Here is a 27,750-nt window from a genome sequence, read left to right on the forward strand (position 1 = left end):
TCTTCCTTTCATCTGGATACAATTCAATATCAAAATTAATACTGCTTATATTTATGGAGCAAGTTTATTTGTGAAATTTTTGCATTTTATGCACCACATCCTTTTGATATGCTTACAACTTTTTATTGCTAGCAACATGGTTATACAGGTAGCTTTCCACAAATATATTACCTATGATAAATAAATGTTGTCAAGCCTTTCCTAATCAGTCAGAGAAAATAAAGCCATTCTGACAAATGCCTGTAAGGCCAGATAAACCTTCTTTTCCAACAACTGATGATTTCAAGATGAAAATGTGTCATTTCGCTTAGCAACTGCCTGGTTTGATACTGTTGGCTCAACAATATTTAGAGAGGATATCCATACTTGGTCTTGTTATTTTTCAAAAGAAACTCAGTTGAAAACATCATCATGATTGAGGTATGTATCAGATACATTGACAGGCAGGCCTCTTTTCAGTTTGGCTTTTGTTTTCACTCTTTCTTGCTCTTCTTTAGCCAGTTGCTCATCTCTTTGTAATTCAAGAATATCAGGTACCGACACTTCCTCCAGTTCAGACTGAGCTTCTTTTTCTTCATCCTTTTATAACAAAAAATAAATGCACAACACACATTCAGCTAGTCTCTATTGCAGCTATTGTTTGATCTTGTCAAGCAACACACTCTTTTTCTCTCTCTTGATGGGGGAGAGTGCGCCTTGGGTGACAAGGTCAAATAACAGCTACAAAGGGGACTAAAATTTAGTAAACTGTTCAGATTTTGACAGAAAAAATAACATCTGACAAAATATTTTGGACCAACATCAAACAGTAAATGGCGTTTGTTTAAAGAGGTTAATACTAAAATTAGACAGCCAGTTAGGTAGGAATATAATTTCAATAAATACAGTTTTTTATTGCGGGAATTCTGTGTTGATTGCCAAATTTGTTTTTTTGTACTTTGTAATAAAGATGTGAGAAACTAGCTGGGTGCATTTGTCGGAGTAAATGAGAGGAAATATCACATCTACATTCTTGAAGAGTTGTTAATCAACTTCAGCTACAAAACACAGCAAGAAAAAAGCGCATTGAGCAGAAAAAAGCAAACAAATTTATTTCTTCCCTCAACCAGTAAATCAAGATTTTCCCTATGCATTTTGAAGAGGAGACACCTAAGTTAAGTTCCTATTTTAAATACCTGAAATCTGTAAGACTATAACAGCAAATATTAGTAAATTTGTACTGGTTACCCCTCTTCTCTGATCCAATTATGTTTTTTGTTAACAACTTGTAAATTAACTTCACTCTTCACTTGAAGTGACTCACTATTTCTCCAGCTAGAACCATGTTTTCTCCTCTTACAAGAAATATGCCTCTAGGAATATCCCCATACTTTCCTCCAACATGAATTCTTTCAATGGTGTCTTGAAGTAAAAGGTTGGCTGTAAAATTATCATTGTATAAGACACATTAGAACCTGCTTCCCAGTGACTTCAATTGAGACAAAATCACACTGATCACAAATTTAAAACATTATTTTAGAAGTGAGAGCTAAGGCTTCCACATTAAAACATCTCGTGCTTTAGATTTCCTAACTTATCTCTTACATCACTGTTTCATTGGATTATTAAAATCTAAGACAAAAGCTATCATTATCCCTTCCCTCTGTGGAAGAATTGCCATTTCAGTGGTAGATTCACATGTTAACATCTTCCTTTACCTCAACACCTTCTCCTAGTAGCACTGGTACAATAACATGGGAATCTACCATGTAAAAGAGCTTTCTTTATACCAAAAGTTATTACACAAAAAAATATCAACAGAACTGTATACTACAACAGCTATCACACCCTGATTACAACCACAGCCTAGCCTGAAGAAGTACTATTGTTTATACCATTTTTAAAACACTCCATATGCAAACATCAAAGGTATTTCTGCTTAAAGGAAATAAGTATGATAACAATATAAATTTCACTGTTGCCAGTACACTCACCAAATTGATCTATGGACCTCAAATATCCAATGAGTGTTCTTCCATCCCTCAGCACAACCAAAAGTCTTTCTGTTCAAAAGTTGCAGTGTTAGTTTAAAGAGAGAAGTTTGTGTTTGTCCCTTTAGTACGTGCCAGAGAATCTTAGGAAATTCCACATGTGTAAACGAAAAACGTAAGCTTGGAAAAATTTTGGGAACAGTAAACTGAAATTCTGATAAAAATTAATAGTGCAAACTTTTAGTGTATGAAAGTACAAGCAATAAATTTGTTGATATTATGAAGAATTGAGAACATGGAGACAAAAATTAAGTTCAACAGATTGAATAAAAACAGCCTAGTATAAAAGAGGGGAAATAAAAAAAAACACGAATATCGTACTATCTATTTCTTTGATGAGACTTGCTGTCCCAGGAAGGAAGCTCATAACTGAGATGTATCGAAGGATTCCAGCTGAACTCACGACGCGGAAACGGACTAACTTTTGTCAGGCGTCTCAATACACGGAAGGACTGGTGTCCATTGTAGCTATCACTCCAAATATGGTGACCTATCACGCGCTCTACGTTGACAAACGCGTGACAGGCGGCAACACGTGAAGATTGATCACCTGATATCTGACACCTGTTTGTGTACAAACCGCCACTTCCGTCCGGATCAAAATACAAAATTTTCTGTTGAGAGTGCATTTGACCAAAGTTCAAACTCCAGCAGAGAGAGAAAGATCGATTATATGCTTCATAAAGGGAAATTTCCTCACGAGAAGAAACACTTTCGCTTGCCTTTACTAGTAAGATGGCCACAAGACAAAGAAAGAAGATGGATTTCTCGTTCTCCTTTTCCTTTTTCGAGGAGCCGCTTCAAATTGGAGTTGTTTTTATGATGACCGGGTTGTTCATCTTTGGACACACGATAGGAATACTCCTCTCGTTTTACGTTCTCCTTACCCCCGTCTACGGCTTCATGGTCATTTATTTGTTCTGGACTTATTTCTTTGATTTGAAAACATCCTCGAAAGGAGGAAGAAGGTCCGAGACATTTCGCAAGCTGAAAAGCTGGGAGTATTTTCGAGACTACTTTCCCGCACGACTTGTAAGAACAAAGCGGCTGGATCCAAGAAGGAACTACATTCTCGGATACCATCCTCATGGAATCATGTGTTGCGGAGCTTGGATTAATTTTGCTACAGAAGCCACTGGATTCAGTAGACTTTTTCCGGGCATAAAATCACATCTTCTCACTCTAACTTGTAAGTAACACGAAACTTAACCACTTTTTTCTTGATAGTGTGACAGGTTCTAGTGCTTCTTGCCGGATTTCGTGCCTCTTGCCTGATTTTCCTAAGTCTAGGAAATTATTAACCAACAAAACAGACAGGCAAAGAGCATGAAGAATAACGCTCAAGTTAAACTCTGAAGCTTTATTGATTCAGCAGATATACTCAAAATTTGAGAGGGGAACTACTTTTGATCACTTCGGGGTAAAGAAATTCAACATTGATCTGTACCTATTTCAAGAGTCATGTTTTTCAGCTCGCCAAATTCAACAAGATTGTAATGACACTGCCATCAAAACTTTAGTTGCAACGCAACCAAAATGTGTAACTTCGTGCTATCCATTCCTTGCTGTCTATATTTGGTATTAACCTCACAAAATACGCCGTAAGAGGTAATGAGATTAACCTTTGAAAGGGAAATCCCATATTCGCATACGAAGTGTTATTTTAGTGTTCAAGTTACATGCATCTTACATAACCTTGTTTTCTCTTTGTTTATCGTTTGAGATGTCCAGCTTCTACCCCTATTTCAACAATGGATTGGACGATAGCATAGTTTAGCTTTGCTGTCGGTGAATTCGTTAAAAGCAAATTTTATTTATGAGAATACCGCCTCACGTCTCCAAAAGGAAATGTTAGTTTTTTAATTTGCGAGACCACACAGTGACTGTCATCAGATGAAAGCGTGCCAGTATTATAAGAACCTACTTATATCATGTTGCATAAGTCTATCCCTCTAGTGTTTCTCTTACCAAATTGCATCACGTTTGCACCAATTTTCATAAATTTTGTGTAATTTTTTTTTTCAGTGATGTTCAAATTTCCACTGTGGAGAGACTTTGTAATGGCAGGTGGAGTGTGTGATGTCTCCAAAGAAAGTATTCGTCATATAGTGACAAAGCAGGGGACTGGGAATGCTGCAGTGATTGTGATTGGTGGAGCAGCAGAATCTCTTGATGCCCGTCCAGGATCTTACACTCTGACCCTAAGAAACCGGAAAGGATTTGCAAAGTTGGCTTTGCAGACAGGGTAAGCGGATGTGAAAAATGGACTTAAGTTTTATTCACTTAGATCCACATACCATGCAGCACATTTCATTTGAGGCTTGCTAAAATGAAATGCACATGTCAATGATAAATGATAAAATTAAATTTCTGTGGTAGACCTCAAAAAACTTAAAAATAGTTTCTTTCACTCAAATTCAGCATAGACTGTCTTGGTATGACTGATAATGTCCGGTCATACAGTGGCATGCTCTATTTTTGTAGTTTCTGATTGTATAAGTTAAATCAACAAATGAAAAACAACATTTGCAAAACCCTGAAACTGATATTAGAGTCTCAAAAGATTTTACCACTAGTAGGAGAAAACTTGGACAGTTTGGGTTAAGATGGAAAGTGGTGGTGTATTTGTTGTTGTTTTGGAGGTGTCAATATTAACACAAAACAAAGCCTACCTTAATTTTTAGAATTTTGTAGAAAAAATAAAAAGTTCTTCACTCTGATTCAATGTTAGCAAATCTCAGAGTACAAAAGGGCAAGGATTGATTATAGGACTTTGGAAAGAGGTCATCCCAATTGAGAAACAAAATGTGCTAAGAATAAGGAGAAATTCTTTGAGTGGATTGGGGGGTGGATGTACAAGCAATGTGTCAACATCTCTTTGGTTCCATATTTACATTTTCCATTATTTTTTTTCCTTTTTCAGAGCATATCTTGTTCCTGTGTTTTCCTTTGGTGAAAATGAAATATACAATCAAGTTGACAACCCGAGAGGTTCAAGACTGCGAGCTTTTCAAAACAAGTTGATGAAAATACTGTCCTTTGCACCACCACTGTTTTTTGGAAGAGGAATCTCACGTATCTTGCCCACATTTCTGCCATACAAAAGACCAATATGTACTGTTGGTAAGTGTGAATTATTAATTTCTCTGACAAAACACAAAGATAGTTAGATAGATGTCTGAATTTGGGCTAAAATAGACTTGAGTAGTCAATAGTATGTTTCAAAGTTAATTTACATGTCAATTGAATTTTGGGGCATTTTAAGAAACGAAATGAGAAAAATAATTAAGAACTTCATACTGTATAGGCTTGATAACAGCTTGCACCCACTCCCCTCCCCCTCTCCTCCCCTCTTCTCATGGAGACTGGACTTGAGAGAGCTGTGGTAACCAAGCCTCAGGATACTGGAAGTTCATTCAAGAAATGACAAAACTGATAACTTCCTGTTCCAGTCTTCAGTGATGTAAAAATCCACCAGGAGGCCCCTAATTTTAAGCTGAAATATAATTTTGAAAATACATAATTATTGAGCTTAAGTACATATATATGAAACAGTAAAGTTTAAGAAGTTACTTTTTAAATTTCATATTTGATTTTTTTTTTTGCAGTTGGTGCACCAATACCAGTAAAGAAAGCTGTAGCAAATCCAAGTGGACAACAAATAAACAGACTTCACAAGAAATATGTTCAGGGACTTATTAACCTTTTTGACCAGCAGAAGCACAGATATGGCCTGCCAAGAAGTGTTAAACTGCGAATTGTCTAGATGGGATTGTGAAGCAGCTTATTATGAGCAGAGAGCTCTATTTACTCTTAAATCAAATTATATTCTGTAAAATAAGATATACCAGACTCAATGTCCTCTAAGTAATGTACTTAGCCATCTATTACTTTTACATGTGAGTTCCCAAATGGTCTTGGAGATGTGGTGTATGAGTCCAGGATATCAACATAGTTGTGTTTTCTGTGGTGATGATTTGACTTCTGTGCTTGAGTAAGAATTATGAACACTTTTTCACACAGTATCCTGAAGGAAGGCCATGGTCACATTTAATTTGATATTCAACCTAGAAGTTGATGGATATATTGTAACCCAGTGTTCTATGGATATTCATTTGCCTTTCATGAAATTTATATGGAAGAGTGAAATAAAATTTACTAGGGAAGTTAAACTCAACTCAAAATTAGAGTTATGAATTTTTGTAAGGGAGAAACCTGTAATCAGTTTTGTCCCATTCTGGGCATATAAGCCGTTAAAATACATTGGATCTCATTTTATTATTTAAAAATAATATATTTGATTTTTATAACAGAAAATTTATCAAAAAAGTTTCTAAAACATTATTTTTACTTTTGATTATAAGAAGAGTGATCGTTAATATAACTATTTTCTATCATAGAGTCATATTTGTGTTATAAGTTTATTTATATTTGTTCAAGAAAATAAAAAAGGGTTAACAACACAGCGATTACGTAATCTTTGTCTCTCCATTTCTGAATAAGAACATTTTCCTGTTCAATGATAGGACGGTATCTTCCATGATAACGGCAGAAAACTTAGTCCTTCTTCCCGTCTCATGAAAAGTCTTGTTTCCAGTACTCGCTCATTTTGACTGGCACAATGCCCCTGCCGCTTAAACATCAACTTTTTTTCTTCCTTTGAATTGGGATCTAAGGACACTTGGTAGATGATTGCACCGCACCGAGGAGATGGAATTTGAAATTTGATCTTCGATTATGGTGTGATATTGCATGTGGACTGTAGACGTCAACCTTCTCCTAATCAGGATAGAAAACCACGTGCTCAAAGTCAAGTTTGATCAAGGTTAGCAGTGAAACGTGATACAGATAGGAAGCACGCTAAGACCTTTGCATGTTTATAGTCGTGTGTTATTATAGAATTGGCGTATTCTTTGAACTCTGAACAAAGATCGGGACAGGAAAATAAGATCTGAATAAGATCTGAAGATACAAAATTTTCTTCCGCTGCGATCAACGCACCGACAATACCTGCAAGTCACATACTCCCCGAGGAATTAACGATGCCTTACGTTGAATTCGCTCCGCTTCGCATCCCTTTCCACCGACGTTTGGAAACTGCAGCTGTTGCTCTGTATTATTACTCTTTTTATTTCGGTGCACTCTTAGGAACAGTAATCATCCTTGGCCTGTTTTTTACGTCATATTACCCGATTGCAATAATTTATTTAACTTGGGCCTATCTGATCGATGGACGCACTCCCGATCACGGTGGACGGCGATCAGAATTCGTAAGAAAAGCGCGAGTGTGGAAATATTTCAGAGATTATTTTCCGATCAAGCTGATTAAAACGACCGAACTGGATCCAAGCAAAAACTATGTATTTGGCTACCATCCTCATGGAGTTCTATGCGCGGGTGCATTTTGTAATTTTGCCACCGAAGCTACGGATTTCAGCAATACCTTTCCCGGAATAATACCACATTTATTACCACTAATGGGTGAGTGAATCACAAAAAAATCATTGCTCAGTAGCCTAGAAAAATCCCTCTCTCGTGACCGGGCTTTAAAATATCACACAAATGGTTTTGCGTTGATGCTTGCGTGACTAACATAAGGCCAATGTCACGTTAAAATTTTCAAACTGCGTTAAAAATCTGACAGCGAACAATTGCTTCATCTTTATTTTGTATTTTGCTAACAAAATGAAGAACCACCGTAACGTGATGCTGTTTTTTTTTATGTTGTTGTTGCTTTTTTTTTTTTACTGAAGCTTTGTTCAAACCACCGTTATTTCGAGACTACATTATGAGCAGTGGTATGTGCAACGTCACTCGTGAGAGCTGTGAGTATATTCTCACAAAGAAAGGGCCTGGTAACTCAGTGGTGATTGTCGTGGGTGGGGCTGAGGAAGCATTTGATGCCCATCCAGACACTTACACCATAATCCTGAAACCCAGAAAAGGATTTATCAAGCTTGCATTGAGAACTGGGTGAGTGAAGGAAAAGATTTCTGTTTGACCCATTCTCCGTTAACCCTTTAACTCCCAGATCAAATTTGTAATTCTCCTTTCTGACAACCATAAAGTTCTCATAATGTTAGTTCAGAGAATTTAGTATGGGATCAACTGATAATCCCCAAATTGTTACTTTTCTTTCTTTCTTCTCATCACTTACCTAGTGGATAATGTAATGATGTTGTAGGGAGAAATTCTGTCTTGGTCACTCATGGGAGTTAAAAGGGTTAAACATACTTTGTCTATTCACTGCTAAATACCAACTTTAGCCAAAATAATGATTACCTTTAAGACTGAGGCTTTCTCTTAGAAGAGTATGGGGTTATAGTGAAACCTTTCACGGAGTAGTTTTAATATTTTTACACTAGACTCAAGATATTATCGATTGTGATTAATTAGTTTTCGCAATTATTTCTTCCTAATTACCTTGAAAAAAAACCCTTTATTTTATACCTTCTCCCTTCTGCACCAAAAGAATACCAGCTTTTTAGGTTTTCCACAACTTGACTTGCCACTACCTTCTCATTTCTGCTCATCATACTTTCCCAAAGTATTTCTAGTTTTCCTAAAAGTAGGATTTCCACATCTACCTCAAAGTGAGACTTAGATCTTAGAGAGCAAAAACCAAAGTTAGCTAGACCTTAGTGCTCACTCACTCACTTGTTGCGTCATCTTCTAAAAGGACTTTCCTTTCTGTATTTTTTAGTGCCTCTCTTGTTCCTGTATTTGCTTTTGGAGAAAATGATCTTTTCAATCAAGTGAAGAACCCTCGTGGTTCCTGGCTACGAGATATTCAACAAAAAATTCAGAAAAAAGTTGCATTTGCCCCTGTGCTTTTTTTTGGTCGGGGTATTTTCCAGTACACGTTTGGATTTCTGCCTCACAGGAGACCAGTCAATGTTGTTGGTAAGTCCTTAGTTCCAAAACAGTATCTAGGGATCGTGATTTTCCTTTTTTTATGAAGCAATAGGGACTAATAACAATGATAGGAAGTGTTTCATGCTCTGTTTACTTGCAAAAATCCCATTTTTGGGTTTGAAAAATTGAGCCTCATACAAATTTGGACCACTAAATCATCAATAGAGATGCCAGCCCTTTGGAAATAAAAATTTTCAAGATGTTTGATTTTGAATCACAGATTCCCAACCCTACCCCCACTGGTCCCACCTAATACCTCCCTGCTAGGGATTTTCACAGACCTCTTTGTCCCATTTCCTTAAATGGAGATCATTGAAATAGATGCGCTTAATCCAAAATGGCAAGCAAAAATTTTCTTTTTTAAAACCATCCTAGAAAGATTACCTTTTGAAGGCAATAAATTAAATGATTTTCTAAGTTTACAGATAAATAGACAAATTTGATTTTGATGGGAGATTAACTGAGCTGTATAGAGACAGGGATATTTATCACGTATCCAGGAGACACCATACAATCCATGAGAGTTGACAAATACATAACAATGCCATTTAACCCTTAACACTCTGGTCCACTCTAAGATCAGTATGTATATTCTCCATTGTGTTCTCTATACATTCCATAACATGTCTTCCCATTTGGTAATCAATCAGTACAGAATCATCATCTTTCTCCATTATACATATAGATCTTGAAAATATCTTAACCCTTTAACTCCCAGATCAAATTTGTAATTATCCTTACTGTCAACCATACAACTCTTACAATGTTAGTTTGGCGAATTTAGTATTGGATCAACTAATTATTCCCAAATTGACATTTTTCTTTATTCCCAACACTTGTTTGGTTGATACTGTATTGATATTGTAAGGAGAAATTATTTCTAGGTCACTCATGGTTAAGGTTAATTTCTGACATTTTTTCTGGCGTTTTTTTTTTGTAGTTGGAACTCCTATTCCAGTTACAAGAGTTGCAAACCCAACTTCTGATCAGCTGGATGATCTCCACTCCATTTACATTGAAAAACTTAAGCAGTTGTTTGAAGAAAACAAAACTATGTATAATGTTCCTGAATCAACTGAGCTGATAATTTGTTGAGATTATTTACATTAAGAGAAATGTTTGATTGAGTAATGTACTAACTAATCCAGGATTGCAAAGGTTGAGGGGTAAAGAAATCTCTCTTGACCTCCGCCTAACCTATCAGATGCAAAACTAAAACTAATCAAGGTGAGTCACTTAACTTAAGGCCACTAAAATGTATTTAATTTGAATTTTTATGAACACCTTAAGAAAATGCCTTTCTTTTGATAGGCTATTTCCATGACTAATTTCTCAGGATAATGACATTCAATCAAAACAATGGTATGCATTGAATATTTATCCATACAACACATTCTATATTACAACAAAGTTTCATTAGTTTCTTAGTTTTGACATGGCATAACACAGAGATCCTTAGATCACGAGCTGATCAAAGATTCTGGTTTGGTCATTAGCTTGTACTCAGACTCCACTGATTCTTTCTCATCAAGTTTGACACAAATTGTTAAAAAGTTTTTAACCCTTTAACTCCCATGAGTGACCAAGACAGAATTTCTCCTTACAATATCAATAGAATATCAAGCAGACAAGTGATGAGAATAGAGAAAAATATCAATTGGGGGATTATAAGTTGATCCAATATCAATTTCTCCAAACTAACACCACAAGAACTGTATGACAGACAGTAAGGAGAATTAGCATTGAGATCTTGGGAGTTAAAGGGTTAAAGGATTCAAAGAGTTTTTGATAAAAGACATCACTGAAGTTGTGAACAAAATTTAGGGGGGGGGGGGCATTCTCCTTTAATTCCCAGCTGTCATTTGAGCCCGTCACGCAATGCTTTTCCGGTGGGGAACAGAGCTTGTTGCGTGACAAGTTCACAACTGCTGGAATGAACGGTGGATCTGCTATAAAACTTCGGGATTTGTCTATTCACTTCAGCTGTTTTATATTGTGGGATAAGTCTGGGACGTACTTGTATTCACTGTTTTTTGCAACAAACTCCAGGACACTTCATTGGAGTGACATCCCTATAGGTAGAAAGCTTAGAAACAAACGGGTAAACGGCAAAAATTGAACTTTTATACCTCCATCTGTTTTCGCGCTTAACCGTGAATATTTACTTGTGTCAGTGAGAGATTTTACCAAATTTTCAATCGAATTGATTACAAAGTTGAGCAAAATTGGCTTTTGATATTATAGAAAACGTCGTGGTCAATTCGCCGAATGCTATAAAAATATATCTGTACCCCCTTTTTCAACAATTTTAGCTTTTCAGACCGACGTATGGTTTACTTAGTAGGCACCAGAAAGAAGGGGGCGCCCGAGGCGATCAGGGGCTCAATCGCGCGTTTTTTCTCTCCAACGCGCTCCTTGGAAACCGCACTTTTGTTACACTAGCGCCTGCTACTCGGGCTGATTTTTGTTGCACTTTTTACATATTTTTAGGAACCTTATTTATAATAGAAGACAAGCTAATGTAGAAGTGAAGAATTTTACAGAGGTTACCCAATTAAATTTGTTCCAGGCTTTTTAAGTACATTTTTTAGCTTTCGAGCCGGTCACTGATACTTACCAAGAGATTATTTTTAAAAAAACCGTCAAGACATATTCATGCCTCTCGAGAAGAAAAATAGAATAGAAAGGGGAAATGAATTATGAAAATACTTGTGAAGTTATATATAAATAAACCAATTTGCTGTCTTTTTTGGTGATAAGGATGTTAATTGTCGTACTACGCTTTTGCACTAGTTTCAAGAACATTAGCTTTAAAGTTTTTGTACTGAGCTTGATCCCTTCATCTCCAGTGGTCTCACTATTGGCGTCTTCATGATAATCTGTCCAATTTTTCTGTTCCAGGGTACCTTATTGAGGCAGGGGGGAGAGGGGTGGAAAAGGCAATTGCGTACTCGGACCGCTTTCTAGGGATGCAGAACCTCTTCATTTTGAACAGTTCTTTGTCTCGTAATCAACCACAAACACATCTTTCTGAACATTTTAATAGATATCCCTCATAGAGAAACAAGGCAAATTTCCCAGCTGCAGTGTTTTTAGGGGGATAAGGAGGCTGAAAATTTGCAATTACAATAGAAAAATTGAAAACATCTCGGAAATCAGAAATACTATCGCGAACACTATCAGTTTCAGTGGTGGTTCCTTCAGTTGTCTTGCCGGCTTCAAAATGGCGCTTTCACCTCAGGTCGCATTTAATTTGACAATAAAATCTAGTTTATCTTAAATTTGTCATTGAAAGTAAGTGGAACATAAACATAAGTTCACACGCTCTGGATTGGATATACACCGAACTGAAAACCGCCTAAAACCGTACAAATTTATTGTCTATTTAAAAAAAAAAAACACCAGAAATTACTTTTTTGAATACCTGTAATTAAAAACATAATGCAGGGGCATTCCTACTGACCCCCATAGGATTGTCCGGTTTTCGGTAGCCATTTATCCGAACGCCTTTCCGTATGTCCTGGATTCGCCCTACTCGTGGCTAATCGACTTCATCCCAAGAAGAAAGCCAGCAAGAAGCAGTAAATCCTCGCTTTTTCTAGAAATATTCTGACTTCTCGAATTATCTTCCTTATCAATACAATTACATATTGACTTAATGATTATTAGATAATCTTATTATTGTTTAGCTGATGGAGCAGAAATCCTCAAAATCAACGAAATTTCGGTCATCTTGAGCCGCAAAAATTTTTCCTTTTTAAAACAAAGAAAAAAGCCAACCCACAAGGTCAAAAACTCCTGCAAACATCTGGTTCCACGAGTGTCACGAAAGAGAATCTGAAACAACATATGATTGGTTCAAGTCTTGTGAGTCAACCAATAAGGTTAAATCCTTTTTCTTTTGACCAATCAGCACTCACAGAGAGAGTTGTGTAAGCATGCAAGACTACCAGGTGATGTCGTAGGATAAGTTCGATCCATTTTCTAAGAAAAAGCCACTCCTTCAACTACAACTTCAACTGCACATTTGCTGCATGCATCAAAAGATGTCCTTGTAAACTGCTTGATAATGGAACTTGCTGTAAAGTTTGCTTTTTTGCTGATATTCCTTGTGAGCGTACATAGGACAGCATGTACTCATTTTCGAGGCGGCTCATTCACATATAAGCCCGTCAACTCAAGTAACCCTGCAAGCACGAAGGTAAGAGTTATATTTCCAAACATGTACACATCTCTTCGATGTGCACACGCCAAATATGAATTCATCATATCTGCAAATCGTCTTTACAAATTTAGTTTTTCCTTGCAAAACCTCCGACGTTAACAAAACGTTCGAATGTCACAGATGACTCCCTTGACAACGTTGAATTCTTGCAGGGTTAAAATCAAATTACTTTAGTTAGTACAGACTATATCTTCGCATTGCCTATCATCTTAACTTTGGGAATGAGACGATTTGCTTATATGGTGACTCAGTGGCGAATCATGACCCCTTCTTCTCGGAATTTAAATACTGGTCATGCTTGAAGACAGGTTTATGTCCTAGGAAAATAGTCCACCATGTGTGCAACATTACTCCCATTTTAAAATCTAAGGGAAAGAAGACAATTTGCTTGAGTCAGTTTGTACTTTCATCTTAAATTTGGAATGAAACGATCTGCCGGGAGATAAAATATAACTCGGAGACGATTTATGATTCCTTCTCGGAATTTAGATATTTTTCATGCTAAAGACGGGTACACGTCTGCGAAAAAAAAGTTAATTATGTCTGCAATATTACTCTCGTTTCCAAATCTGGGGAAAGAAAACAAATCACTTGAGTCAATTTATACAGCAATTCTTCGAACCCTTTATGTCTTACCTTTCGAATGAAACGCTCTGCCGAGTGATGAAGTATAACTCGGAGACGATTCATGATTCCTTCTCGGAATTTAAATATAGTTCCTTCCCGGAATCTAAATATTGTCATGCCATTGACTTGTTACACGTACAGGCTACAGTTCGTACAGCGAACCATAAATGATAAACTGTCTGTAACATTTAATCACTTAAAGTATTTCCAAATCTAAGGGGAAAAACCTAATTGTTTGAGTCAATGTAAACAGTATTTCCTCGGAGCCTGTCATATCAACTTTGGAATGAAACGATCTGCCGAGTGGTGGGGGAATAACTCAGAGGTGATTCATGACTCCTTCTCAGAATTTGAATATTGTCATGCCGTTAACTTGAGACGTACAAGTTCATGTCAGCGAACAATAAATAATAAACTGTCTGTGACGTTACTCACTTAGTGTAGTTACAAATCTACGGGGAGAACCCTAATTATTTGAGCCAGTATAAACAGTATTTTTTCAGTGGCTGTCGTCTACACTTTGGAATGAAAAAATTCGCCGGGTGATAAAGTAACTCGGAGGCGATTCGTGGTTGCTTCTCGGAATCTAAACATTGTTTATGCTTGCAGAAACGTTCATGTCAGCGAGCAATAATCAACTGTGTTTATCATAAATCAGTAACATTTCTCACTGCCTTACCAAATCTCACGGGAAGAAACCAAATTATTTGAGTCAGTTTATACAGCATTTCCTGACTGTCTATCATCTTAACTTTGGGTTGAAACGATGTGGTGATAAAGTACGGGGCGAATAATGACCGCTTTTTTCTCGGAAATTATGTTCAATGAATGTTCAAGCTTAAAAGTATTAGCTTTATTTGAATTACATGCTCATTAAATTGGCATGGCTTTTAAGAGGTAAAGTTCGTGTTTATCATAAATCAGTAAGTGTTTATCATAAATCAGTAACATTTCTCACTGCCTTACCAAATCTCACGGGAAGAAACCAAATTATTTGAGTCAGTTTATACAGCATTTCCTGACTGTCTATCATCTTAACTTTGGGTTGAAACGATGTGGTGATAAAGTACAGGGCGAATAATGACCGCTTTTTTCTCGGAAATTATGTTCAATGAATGTTCAAGCTTAAAAGTATTAGCTTTATTTGAATTACATGCTCATTAAATTGGCATGGCTTTTAAGAGGTAAAGTTCGCATTAATGAATTTTAATCATCTATGTCTCAGCCATATTACTCACTTACCGCCTTCCAAATCTAGGAGGAAAGAAACTTTCATGACTTTAGGCACGTGAAAGGCTAATTTGCCAAGTAATGGCATCGAGTAGAAGAGGCAAACGTTCGAAACTTCGCAGCTTTACTCTCAGTTCTTTGCTCTAGCAGTGAATTTATCTTTATCATCTGGCTCATTGACGTCTTGATGCGCAGCACACTGAACAGTTTTCCTATAAACTACCTTCTTTCCTCACCTCGCGAGCTTTGAGGGGGGAGAGCGGTGTGAAACGTCTCTGAGATGAAACATTATCTAGGCAACGACCGAAGTAAGGACGAAAGCCACATAAAGTTGAAGATGTATATGCCTGGCTTTCAAGGAGAGAAATTTCCTGATTTTTCTACGGAGGTAATCTATGAAAGCTCCAATCGATGCACTTGGAGCTCCTACCTCGTATTGTATCTGTCTACCTGCACCACTTTCCAATCACAGCAAACATATTGTCAAAAATTTAACTCGTTGTCATGTTCTGATGTAAAATTTTTTAAAAACCTTGACGATTATAACATCATTATCTTCAAAATAGGAAACAAAACAAACAACCTAGCAATACGTATTCTTCAAAAATTATCGCGAGCCTAACGTGATTCACGGTCTTCTGTGCCCTTTACAAGAGGTGAAGTGCGTTTGTTGTTTCGGTTTTGACATCTCGGGTGCACTTCAAAAGCAGACTTTGAGCTTGTTGTCACACTGAATTATTGCAATGAACAAATATGCTATTCGCGTTTTGCTTGCCGCCTGCTATTTCTCCTCCTTCCTTATAGAGTTCGTGCGGCTACGAAATAGGATCTCCTCCACTCAGTCTCCTCGAGTCACACGCTTGACTGGATTACTAAGAAATCGCCCCTTCCCTGCTTATACAAAGTAAACATATCTTTGTTACCACACGGTTCTATTAGCATGGAAGTCGCTGGGAAGTTTCTCCTCGTGTGTGTGTCTTTGTGCACGTATTCAGTACAAAATGCTCACATTTTCGACGCGGATCATTCACGTACAAGGCGGTGAACTCAAGCAAAACTGAGAGCACGACGGTAAGCTTATTCAGGGCTCCAAAATAAATTTCAAAATGAGTGTTCGCACAGCGGCAAGATACATAGTTGTTGTCCGGTTCGTTAAATCCTCGTCATCCAGGCCTACCCTAGGAGGGATACAACGATATTTCTAGGTCGTGACAAACGAATTTTAGAGCTCTGCGAACGATTAAGGTTCACTAGCGAAACATACACAAGAGCAAGCAGAAGGGCAACCACATAGTAATTATGCCAAGAGAAAGCAAACTTCGACAAGCGAAAACACAAGCACAAGAAAAATGAAACATTTTGGATCCGCGCTACTCGTAGCTGGTCGACTTCATCCCAAGAAGAAAACCAGTAAGAAGCAGTAAATCCTCGCTTTCTCTAGCAATCTTCTGACTACTCGAGTTATCTTCCTCCGAATCAATACAATTACATATTGACTTAATGATTATTAGATAATTTTATTATTGTTTAGCTGATAGAAAAGAAATTCTAAAAATCAACGAAATTTCAGTCATTTCGAGCCGCAAAAAATTGTTCCTTTTTAAAACAAAGAAAACCGCCAACCCGCAAGATCAAAAACTTCCGCAAACATTTGGTTCGTCAAGTGTCACGAAAGAGAATCTGAAAAAACATATGATTGGTTCAAGTCTTGTGAGTCAACCAATAAGGTTAAATCCTTTTTCTTTTGACCAATCAGCACTCACAGAGAGAGAGTTGTGTAAGCATGCAAGACTACCAGGTGATGTCGAAGGATAAGTTCGATCCATTTTCTGAGAAGAAGCCACTCCTTCAACTTCAACCTCAAGCACACATTTGCTGCATGTAGCAAAAGATGTCCTTGTAAACTGCTTGATTATGGAACTCGCTGTAAAGTTTGCTTTTTTGCTCGTATTCCTTGTGAGCGTACATAGGACAGCATGTACTCATTTTCGAGGCGGCTCATTCACATATAAGCCCGTCAATTCAAGTAACCCTGCAAGCACGAAGGTAAGAGTTGCATTTCCAAATACACATCTCTCGGATGTGCGCACGCCAAATATGAATTCATCATTTCTAGAAATCGCCCTTACAAATTCAGCTTTTCCTTACAAAACCTTCGATGTTAATAAAACGGTCGAACGTCACAGATGACTCCCATAACTACGTTGAATTCTTGCTGAGTCGAAACCAAATTAATTGAGGCAGTACATACAATATCTTCTCAGTGCATATCATCTTAACTTTACGAATGAGACGATCTGATGATGTGGTGACTCAGTGGTGAGTCATGACCCCTTTTTCTCGGAATTTAAATATTGTTCACGCTTGAAGACAGGTTTACGACTTCGAAAAATAATCAACTATGTGCGCAACATTACACCCATTTCCAAATCTAAGGGAAAGAAGACAAATTGCTTAAGTCAGTTTGTACAGCATTTCTTCAGAGTCTTTCATCTTAACTTTTGAATGAAACAATCTGTCAGGTGATGAAGCATAACTCGGAGACGATTCATGATTCCTTCACGGAATTTAAATATAGTTCTTTCTCGGAATTTAAATATTTTGATGCCGCTCACTCGAAACGTACAGGCTCATTACAGCGAACCATAAATAATAAACTGTCTGTAACATTACTCACTTAACGTATTTCCAAATCTAAGGGGAGAACCCTAACTATTTGAGCCAGTATAAACAGTATTTCCTCATTACCTGTCTTCTCAAATTTGAAATGAAACAACCTGCCGGGTGATTCCTTCTCGGAATCTAAATATTGTTTGTGCTTGCAGAAAGGTTCATTTTCAGCGAGCAATAGTCAATTGTGTTTATCAAATCATTAGATCATTTATGTTTCTCACTGCCTTACCAAATCTAACGGGAAGAAACCAAATTATTTGAGTTAGTATGTCTGACTGTCTATCACCTTAACTTTGGGTTGAAACGATGTGGTGATAAAGTACGGGGCGAATCATGACACCTCTTTTCTCAGAAATTATGTTCAATGAATATTCAAGCTTAAAATTAGCGTTATTCGAATTACATGCTCATTAAATAGGCATGGCTTTTAAGAGGAAATGTTCGCTGCGATGAATTTAATCATCTATATCTCACTTACCGCCTTCCCAAATCTAGGAGGCTAGTTTGCCAAGTAATGGCATCGAGTAGAAGAGGCAAACGATCGAAACTTCGCAGCTTTACTCTCAGTTCTTTGCTCTGACAGTGAATTTATCTTTATCATCTGGCTCACTGACGTCTTGATGCGCAGCACACTGAACAGTTTTCCTATAGACTACCTTCTTTTCTCACCTCGCGAGTTTTGAGGGGGGAGAACGGTGTGACTGCTCTATGATGAAACATTATTTAGGCAACGATCGAAGTAAGGACCAAAGCCACATTAAGTTGAAGATGTACATGCCTGGCTTTCAAGGAGAGAAATTTCCTGATTTTTCTATGGTGGTAATCTTTAAAGCTTCCAATCAGTATGCTTGGAGCGTCTAACTCGTATTGTATCTGTCTGCCTGCGCCTCTTTCCAATTACTCCCCAAAAAGCAACCATATTTTTAAAATTGTAACTCGTCGTGGTTCTGATGTAAAAATTTTTAGACACCTAGACGATTATAACACCATTATCTTCAAAATAGGAAACAAAACAAACAACCCAGCTATTACTAACATGCAGTCCTCAAAAGTTATCGCGAGCCTAACGTGATTCACGGCACATAAATCAAAATGTGTCTGTGCCCCATTACAAGTAGTGAAGCGTCGATTTGTTGTTTCGGTTATGACATCTCGGGTACACTTCAAAGGCAGATATTGAGCTTGTTATCACACTGAATTATTAAAAATAACAAATATGCTCTTCGCGTTTTCCTTGCCGCCTGCTTTTCTCCTTCTTTCCTTGTAGACCTTTTACTACGGCTACGAAAAGAACATCCTCCACTTAGTTGCTTGACTAGATTTTAAAGAAATCGCTCCTCCCCTGCTTATACAAAGTAATCATATCTTCGTTACCACACGGTTTTATTAGCATGGAAGTCGCTGGAAAGTTTCTCCTCGTGTGTGTGTCTTTATTACACGTATTCGGAACAAAATGCTCACATTTTCGAGGCGGATCATTCACGCACAAGGCGGTGAAATCAAGCAAAACTGAGAGATGAAACATTTTGATCTTTGCGCTTGTGCTTGCACTTTTGTTTATGGTTTCGTCGAACCCGTTTTCATTGTGAAATAAGAGCAGTTTTGATTGCGCTTTAGCTTGCGTCGCTAGTGAAAACCACTCAGGCTTAATTGAAGATTGTTTAAGAGGTTTTCTTCCAATATTTTGACTAAGCATCTAAACACCTACACGGAAATAACCACCCTCTATTTTGTAGCCTTCAAAAGCCAAGTGTTCTATTCAACGAAAGTGTGAAATTTTAACTTGAGAAATATATAAATATTGAAAAAAAACCCTTGTAAAACATTTGTTTTGTCGCCGTATACGGCTGTCAGTCGCATCAACTAAAATAAAAAACTTCGGAAGGTCATTTCTCTGGTAACTTGAATCGCACTAGTTCGCAACAGAAACATTTCCTCGGCAGTAAGTGATGATCACTTACTGCCGAGGAAATGTTTCTGTTGTCATAGTAACGTATTGACAATTCGGTCTTGTCTCTTCTAGGCATCACGGAATTCGCATGTTTCTTTATCGTGGGGTTCGTACTCCTATTTTAAACGGTCTTCGTCCTGTTAATGAAACTTTTTTTTGAGATCATGTTTTAGACCATACCATGTATAAGCGCTGATTTCGAAATTCGAAAGAATTCATGTTGCTAAATTTCAATTGTTTTTTTCCGTCTTCTGAAGGCTAAAAAAGTCCCTGCAGTTCTTTCTCGAGGTCCTTAAGCAAGAGTTTGAGTTCAAAGGTTTTCCAGAAACTTTTTAACCGACGAGATCTCAAATGCAAAACATTTTTCCCATCTCTTTCAAGACATTAGAGTTGGTTTGGTCTGGGGTTCAAACCTTTATTCTCTGTCGTACCCAACACCCCAGCGCTAAACCAACTGAGCCAACCGAGCGGTGTGTTTTAAACTAATGTTGTAGTAATTTAAATCTATTTTCAGGTGATCATAACATTCCGGATGGGTTGGCGAAGATCCTACTCTGGGTCCACATTCTGTGACCAAAATACAATAAACTCCGGTTGGCTGATCGGCATCAATGGCGATTTAATGTGCAGATCCGGCTGCTCTGGCAGCGTCGGGAATTTACTCTTCAAATGCTCGGATTTCAGTGTACAAGAGGACTGGACAACTGGCACTAACAGCTTTGAATATACGTTTCCCGTCACATCATCTCGCTACTATAAAGTCAGGTTTGTGATCATTAAGCATCTATAAAATCACTGACAAGGCTTTCCGAGTCCAAACTGAGAGTGAGGTTCAGTGAGGGGAGTACTTATTAAAAACTTGAAGTCCCAGACTGGGGGCTTTTTAAAAGAGGGAGGGGTGCTGCTTGATATAAGGGAGGAGGAGGGGAGAGGACTGTTAGAGGTGTACCAATACGGAATCAGATACTGATTAGAGGGCATTTCGAAGAGATGTCGCAGAATCTAAAACAAATTTATTATCGTTGGTAGCCAGTCAAAGGAAAGGTACATATCAAAGGAGCCAATGGGGAATCTAAGTTAACTCCTGGAAGGGCGGGGGAAATAAGATTGTCAGTGATTTTGAGTTCAATTATATAGACCAATCAGAGCGAAGTTTAGCCAAAAATGTAAACAAAAATGCAATCTCGAATTCTCGATATTCAATCGATGATTATTCTTTTTGCTTTTTGCAGCTATTCAGGATTTAACTGGATTGCTCTCGTGCATGCATCAGGAGCTTCATGGGAGATTGGAATGTACGTTAACCTTACTAAAAGAAGTGACACTGGACGTTTGAATACGTCGCCCGTGGCGACAATGACACCAATTGTTCGTTTGAAATACGGCTGTAACCATTCTATAGTTATCCCAGGTATGTAAACCTTAGTATGTATACCTCGAATGCAAGTTTACCAACTTCTCCTTCCCCAGTCATACCATCTCCTTTTTACCTTGCACTCGAAATCACCCTTAAGTTCAATTCTTTTGAACAGAAATTAAATTCTCTCCGAAAGATTCATGTCTCTATCAGAGAAGAATTTATCATTTCAGATTCTTCGTACCCAGAGGAGAATTATAATTCTGAGGAGAAGAAATCCGGTTCTCGAGGATAGAACTGTGGGTCTTCTCCCAAGGTTAAGAATTCTTATAGGAAGAATCTCGTGTACTTCTGATTCTTGTTAGAAGAATACTAGTGTTTTCCCACAAGAACAAAATTATTTCGTTAGGAACTATTTAATGGTGTATTCTTCTGAAAAGAAACACTGCTCTCCTCCCAAGATTGTCAGTCTCCGCATGAGAGTTTTTGTCCTTCACCCAAGAAAGAATATTCGTTTTTAAATTGATCGTTCTTCACAAAAGATTGACTTTGCTTGTGTGAAGAATCACATTCAAAAGCATTCGTGCTGATAAAGTGTTTGTGCTCTTCTGAGGTCTGAATATTCTATTTAGAAGAATCTCTTGCCTTTGCTGGGTTTTGTTGAGTTGGTGAAAGGATTGATTTTCCTCTAACACAGTAAATTACTTTGGTTCCATTTTTTAACATACAATCAACATAACAAAACTAACTCACATATTTATAATGTATGCATCAAGTTGTCAATAAACAACTATATCAACATTCACAGTATCGAAAAAAAAACTGATTATCTACATATCTCATTTTTGTATGTTATAATAATATCAGATCACTTTTAAATCATTACCTCATTTTTTATCTATTTTTCAACACACAATTCACAAAAAATATAATTAACTTACATATTCACAACAAGCTCGATTTTGTTTAATTTGTCGTTCTTTTTTATTCTTCTTCATCTTGTTCTTCTAGTTCTCGATCTTGTGATGAGTTTTTTTGTAACCTTTAGGCTCTCTTATTTTTTTATTCTCTCTTATGCTTACTATGTGAAACCTTGCTTTAAGTTTTGTTTTGTTTTTGTCTATTTTTTGCATGAAACTTTTCAGAACGTCTCTCTTCTTTTACTCACATCTTTATTTCGCCACAAGTACTAAAACCATATTTTTACATTTTTGTTATCTAGTGACCGACGATGATAAAGACGAGGTGCGGTGTCGTTGGGCGAAAAGTAACGCTGGAGAGTGTGGCGGAATATGTGGAGGATACGGGTTACCAAATGCATACATGTTTTACGTACGATTATTGTCTCATTTCTATCAGCTGAACTTGTGTGTTATCAATCAGATTTAGCCTCCTTTCTGAGGGCTGCGCTGCGAAATGATTTTTGATTATGTGATGTACTCACTTTTAGTCAGGTAGATCTTTGTTTTCAAAATCAGTCGTATCAGTTACGGCATTAAAGATCATTTATAATCTCCCACAAAACGTGCTGGAAAACATGCGTAACAAAACAAAACCTATTTTTTCTTTGGTCTGCTGGGTCACGGTGCCCCGAGAAAGAATGTAGCGTTTTGTGTCGTTTTATCTTATACATGTGTTTCTCCATTATTCATGATATTTTGCACTTTTTTTCGTCTGACACATTCACTGTTTCTGTTGATACAGCGCGAATGCAGAATCACCTACAGTGCAACGGAACACACAGGCTTTTACGCTGTTGCTGCCATGATCGAAGATTTTGCCTCGCCAACAGACACTCAGCCACTGAGTGGCATTCCGTTGCAGTTTTTGGTGTACGTGTTCAATTCAAACGAAGCGTGTGATGAACGCCCGGAGTTCACGGAATACACGCGGTCCGAGGGATCGTGTATTGGAATCCCTCCTGGAGGAACATACTTCGATCGTATCATCGTGCGAGCCGGTGGACCATCAAAAAGGTAAAAGGTAACAAAAAGTTAAAGACAGTCCAAGTAGATGTACTGGCTCTAAAGGTTCCGTTAGTTGGGGGGCTACCTCGTAAATTGCAGGTGAAATGTAAAGGAAGTCTCGACGAGTGAATGAACGTTCGCTTGCATTCAAAAAACGATTAACTTAGCATTAAAGCAACTTGAGGGAAATATATTCATAGTTCTCATTTTTTCCTGCTGTATTTGCAATATCATTCCAGAATTGTGGAGGTCACTACCAACAGTCCTCAGGGATTCATCAAGTCTCCTGTGGCTCAGTATGCACCACAGGAATACTACGTTAATGTCACGTGGACACCGATGTCATCAGAGATAGAGACCAAACTGTTTTGTTTCACGGGATTGGAGGATTCCGGGTATTCATATCATTGGTCTTTTTGTCTTGTATTCACGGTTAAACATAAAACATTGTTCATATTATAGAAAGAAATACATACGATTTAACCCTTTACCCCCTAACATCAGAATGCAAGTTCTCCGTACCGTTCTCGATACATTTCTTATGATACTTACAAGGAGAATTTGTCAAACAATCAAGAGCTAATAATTTACCTTATTCTCATGATCTTAATGTTTGATTCAGGGATGATACTGTGAAGAGAAATTAGATGAGTATCACTTTAACTTGTTAAAGAAGTGGTGTGCTAGCTATCTTATGAGAGTTGTGAAAGGCTTTCTTTCTTTCATTTATAAACCTTTTAATTTACTTATAGAATTTCAGTAATCAATTTTGTTTATATGTTGTGTTTAGGGTAACAACTGAACAGAGATGCGTCGATCTGCTTGTTGGAGGTAAAAGTTATCTTAATTCATTACCGTTACTTGAAGTAAAGCCTGATTAATCTGATTGGCCCACTGCAATTTCTCGATTAATCTGACTGGCCCACTGGAATTTCTCGATTAACCTGATTAGCCCACTGGAATTCCCCGATTGCCTTGACTGGCCCACCGGAATTTCTCGATTAATCTAATTGGCACACTGGAATTTCCCGATTAACCGCTTGATTGGCCAACTGGAATTTTTGCGATCACTCGTCGCTTCTCTTTGAGCAGACTACCGGGTCTTCTCCTTCATTTCGTGACAGACTGTCATTGAATTAATTCTAATTTTTTCATGGCGAAAACGGTTCCACAGTTTTCGCGTAGTCATTTTTTTGTCGTTGACTTCAAAGAAGAGGACTCGATGTGTCTGCTTTACCAGGCCCATAGCCACGCTCAAGGCCGTCGAACAAGGCCCTTGTGAGGTTTCAGATTGGGACGAGGATTGAAATTTTAATTTCTAATTTCAGTTGATCACATGGTTTGTACGCTTAACTTGCCTATATTTATTTTTTTTTTTTGCTAGTTGCACCACCACAATTTGCTAGTCTCTCACCACAAGGAGAAGTTCTTCCCGACACAAGTCAATGGACCATCACTTTTGACAAACAGGTGCCTTGAAGTATTATCTGAGGGAGGTTGGGAGTTCCATAATGATTGAAACCTAGAATAGAACACCGGCTGAAATTTATAGGTTCCGTGGTATTTAATGCTGAATTGTGACTTGAATCTATCAAAATGTTTATTACAGTTCGTACGTCCCACACGAAGCAGCCACATCCGGATCCATCGATCTGACGGCACAGTTGTTTTCAGTGTTGACGTGGCCATTACTGCCGGGGTGTTATATCCAGTTGGGAGTCTGGGGCGGACTATTCAGTTCACGACGTCGCTGACCTTTACAGAGAAAGAGAGTTACTATTTAACAATGGATCATGGTAAGGATACTGGATTTATCTCATGATCATACAGTTTATGTAACAGATGTTGAACCTATCACCCAATGAAATCGTCTCTATACAACTTTCTCCAAACTTTTCCTGAATTATCAATTTGATAACTGTACCTATCGAAGGCCGGAGGAGAATCGTGTTGTCTCCAAATCGTTCCATGATCTAAGAACTTTGTCCTCAGAACATTTGTTGCAGAAAAAGTGGCTAAAAATTTGAGAGACTGCATCAAAGGTTTTTAATCAAGCCTGAAGTCAAAGCAAATGTCATATTGACGACATTTTCTGGTTCCCTTGCAGGTGTGGCTAAAGGTGTTACCTACTGTGGTGCTGAGTCGCCTGCCATCACAGATCCTTACACCATGAGGATAAAGATAAGTACGTTGTTACTTCTGATATCACTAACAACTATTGTCAATAGATTATAAACTGTTTATAATCTCTTGTTATTGCACTATCATCATAAACTTATTTGTCTTTCTACAGAGGATATCACCCCACCTGTTTTAACATTCATTAATGCTCCATCTCGTTCTGGAGGTGACTTTCAAATCACTTGGACAGCAAACGAAAATGTTACAGCTCAGTGCACAGTGCAAACTCCTTCCCTGCTCTTTGGTCAGCCATGCAATTGGTCGTGGACCGGAAGCAATCTAACCGAGGGCTTCTACAGCATTTATGTTCAGTTAACAGATTTGGCGGGAAACTCGGCACCGCCTGCCAGACACTCATGGTTTGTAGGTATGTCGAGAGTGGGGACCCGTATTAGTAAAACCACTGAAATGGAAGTAAAAGCTTGAATAGGATGCTGAAATGATTTATGTTCAGTAACGGAACTGGCGAAAAACCCGGCAGCGCCAGCTAGACATTCATGATTGGTTGATATGTCAAAACAATTAATCCTTCTATTGAAATGGAGACAAGTACTTGATGAGGATACTGAAACAATAATAATTATGGCGGCCAAGCAATTTGATTAAGGGAGGTTCTTTATCATCTTTTGAATAAAGTAACTATGTTCGAAACTAGTGAAGCAACTTCGTGATTGAGAGATGATGTCTTAGAGAATATGCAGCTTTTTCAACGTAACTTACGCGACGCGGCAAGAAACAGACATAGAAATCTCGGTCCGAATTCATGATCGATGCATAAATTGAAAATGCCTTCTTACTTTTTGATGTTTTTTCTTTATTTCATTTTTCAGACCGCACACCACCCATGGTTATCATAACTTCAAAGCCCGCTACTGTTAGCAATAAAAATCCATTTACGTTCGGGTTCAACTGTCGAGAAACCTGTTCGTTTGAATGCTCTGTACGTCAACGAGGTATCAATCCGTCTTATTCACCGTGCAACAGCAACAGATTCAAAGCCAGCAATCTGCAGAACGGAAAGACCTACGTTTTTTACGTACGGGGAACGGATGACGTCGGGAACCAGGGAAATCCGGCAAGTTATACGTGGAAAGTTGGTGAGTCGATCCTCACAGGGTTAAAGAAAAATAACTTTACATTCTTGTTGGTAACAACAAAATTAGTGACGGGGGGGGGGGGGGGGGGGAAGGGGTGGAAAACATTGTGACCTGAGAAAAAATTTTGCGATATCAATATCTTCCCACTAAACGTTTACCAGATATTTCCAATCATCTTAATCTAATAACAAGATCGAGAAACAGTTCTCAATTTTCTGAAGCTTCACATAATATAGTCTCTTTTGCAGAGCAATTTACTGCATGTCTTAAAACTGCATCAATGACATGGTTCTGTAGAGAACTTAGTGACAATCCATAATTTGACCAACTTGATGTTTTGGCTTACTCGGGTTTGATTCCTTTCGTCTCAACCTTCACAAACAGATTTACAGCCACCGATCATCTCAAACATGGCTCCTCGAACAGTGGATTGCAAATCAGATCTGAGCCCGTCAGTCCTCGGCAAACCTTCAGTCAGCGACAACGAAGGATCGAACATAACATTAACGCACCAAGATCTTCCTGGAAGTAGCTGTAGCTTTCAAAGAAAATGGACCGCGACGGATCAAGCGGGTAACAGTGCCGCCCAAATACAGAATATCAATCTCGTCAACCTCAGGCCACCGACAGTGAGTTACCAAGGTAATGTCACCATTGCTTGCGGAAGCTTTGACGAACAACAGCAAGATATGCGGGATGCCATCAATGTCACTCATCCGTGCGATCGGCCAATCAAGATAACACACGCAGATTCTGTCCCCACAATTCTCTGCGCTAGGACTTTTAAGAGAACATGGACGATTGCAGATGACTGTGGGAAGCAAGTATCTGTTATCCAACAGATTCGGATCTTAGCTCTTCAGTTGCCAGACTATCCCAAAAATGGACAGGTTAATGTGGCGCTGAGAGAATCGCTCGAGTGGCCTCGGTATCCAGGGTCTGCTAGTTACAACGTCTACCTCTGGAAATACGGATCTACAAAGCCTTCATCACCAACTCACTGGTATGTTGATAAATGAATAAATCATCTTTCTTTTTTTTGTAATGCTCTCCAAAAGAAAAAAAATTATTTAACCACAGAGTTCTTGAACAACCACAGCACGACGAACTGATGTGCGAATTATTTTACAGTTTCTGTAGCTCATGGCTAATATAATAATCTTCTTTCTTTCAGGACTTATTATCGAAGATATGCTCCCTCTTACCCAGGCTACCCCGCCGACACTAAGATGCTGTGGAGAATTGAATACGTTCTGAGTTCAGGTGCTCTGGTACCCAGTCCCATCTGGGGATTCCAAACCAGGGCTTTTCCGGATTTTAAAGTTGAGAAGGTCATAGTACCTCCAAACGCTTTTTCTGGTCTGAAGTTTGAAGTGTCGTGGGTAGTTCGAAATATTGGTAAGGTGGGAAATGCATTTAAGACGTGGTATGATGCAGTGTACATTGGAAAAAGTACTGACTTCCGTAACGCAAGGTTGGTTTTAAATACTGATTTTA

At 38.1% G+C, this 27,750-nt stretch overlaps 4 protein-coding genes and 1 long non-coding RNA gene across 6 annotated transcripts in view; 3 read left to right on the forward strand and 2 right to left on the reverse strand.

The window, feature by feature from the left end:
- Positions 1-43: 43 nt before the first annotated feature.
- Positions 44-2,577, reverse strand: LOC113676327 (U6 snRNA-associated Sm-like protein LSm1). Its single transcript, XM_027192974.2, has 4 exons — positions 2,352-2,577; positions 1,974-2,042; positions 1,304-1,419; positions 44-579 (listed from the first exon to the last, which is right to left on the reverse strand). The coding sequence occupies exons 1-4, from the start codon at positions 2,395-2,397 to the stop codon at positions 394-396; spliced, it is 417 nt and encodes a 138-aa protein (XP_027048775.1). The 5' UTR covers positions 2,398-2,577; the 3' UTR covers positions 44-393.
- Positions 2,568-6,493, forward strand: LOC113676259 (2-acylglycerol O-acyltransferase 2-A). The gene is made up of 4 exons (XM_027192893.2): positions 2,568-3,219; positions 4,056-4,275; positions 4,954-5,153; positions 5,639-6,493. The coding sequence occupies exons 1-4, from the start codon at positions 2,766-2,768 to the stop codon at positions 5,794-5,796; spliced, it is 1,032 nt and encodes a 343-aa protein (XP_027048694.1). The 5' UTR covers positions 2,568-2,765; the 3' UTR covers positions 5,797-6,493.
- Positions 6,494-6,621: 128 nt separating this feature from the next.
- On the forward strand, positions 6,622-11,704 carry LOC113676260 (2-acylglycerol O-acyltransferase 1). Its single transcript, XM_027192894.2, has 4 exons — positions 6,622-7,511; positions 7,784-8,003; positions 8,734-8,933; positions 9,886-11,704. The coding sequence occupies exons 1-4, from the start codon at positions 7,073-7,075 to the stop codon at positions 10,038-10,040; spliced, it is 1,014 nt and encodes a 337-aa protein (XP_027048695.1). The 5' UTR covers positions 6,622-7,072; the 3' UTR covers positions 10,041-11,704.
- A 266-nt stretch (positions 11,705-11,970) lies between these two features.
- On the reverse strand, positions 11,971-23,605 carry LOC113676261 (uncharacterized). Of its 2 annotated transcripts, none has more exons than XR_016187761.1 (2): positions 23,567-23,605; positions 11,971-13,132 (listed from the first exon to the last, which is right to left on the reverse strand). It is a non-coding gene; the product is annotated as an uncharacterized LOC113676261 (long non-coding RNA). The 2 variants fall into 2 exon arrangements; XR_003446685.2 differs by lacking the exon at positions 23,567-23,605 and adding an exon at positions 13,807-13,980.
- LOC113676225 (uncharacterized) overlaps positions 12,904-27,750 on the forward strand; it is a 39,476-nt gene continuing 24,629 nt past the window's right edge. Inside the window, exons 1-14 of the mRNA XM_089209783.1 lie at positions 12,904-13,146; positions 20,166-20,416; positions 20,884-21,062; positions 22,231-22,340; positions 22,713-22,984; positions 23,215-23,370; positions 23,766-23,806; positions 24,360-24,445; positions 24,585-24,771; positions 25,083-25,160; positions 25,269-25,523; positions 25,987-26,253; positions 26,638-27,256; positions 27,428-27,727. Coding sequence (XP_089065909.1) covers positions 13,015-13,146; positions 20,166-20,416; positions 20,884-21,062; positions 22,231-22,340; positions 22,713-22,984; positions 23,215-23,370; positions 23,766-23,806; positions 24,360-24,445; positions 24,585-24,771; positions 25,083-25,160; positions 25,269-25,523; positions 25,987-26,253; positions 26,638-27,256; positions 27,428-27,727 — 2,933 coding nt within the window. The 5' untranslated portion in view covers positions 12,904-13,014. The remainder of the gene's footprint in view (positions 13,147-20,165; positions 20,417-20,883; positions 21,063-22,230; positions 22,341-22,712; positions 22,985-23,214; positions 23,371-23,765; positions 23,807-24,359; positions 24,446-24,584; positions 24,772-25,082; positions 25,161-25,268; positions 25,524-25,986; positions 26,254-26,637; positions 27,257-27,427; positions 27,728-27,750) is intronic.

The sequence above is a fragment of the Pocillopora damicornis genome, chromosome 6 (genome assembly GCF_964200805.1).
Source record: "Pocillopora damicornis chromosome 6, jaPocDami1.2, whole genome shotgun sequence".
Classification (NCBI taxonomy): Eukaryota; Metazoa; Cnidaria; class Anthozoa; order Scleractinia; family Pocilloporidae; genus Pocillopora; species Pocillopora damicornis.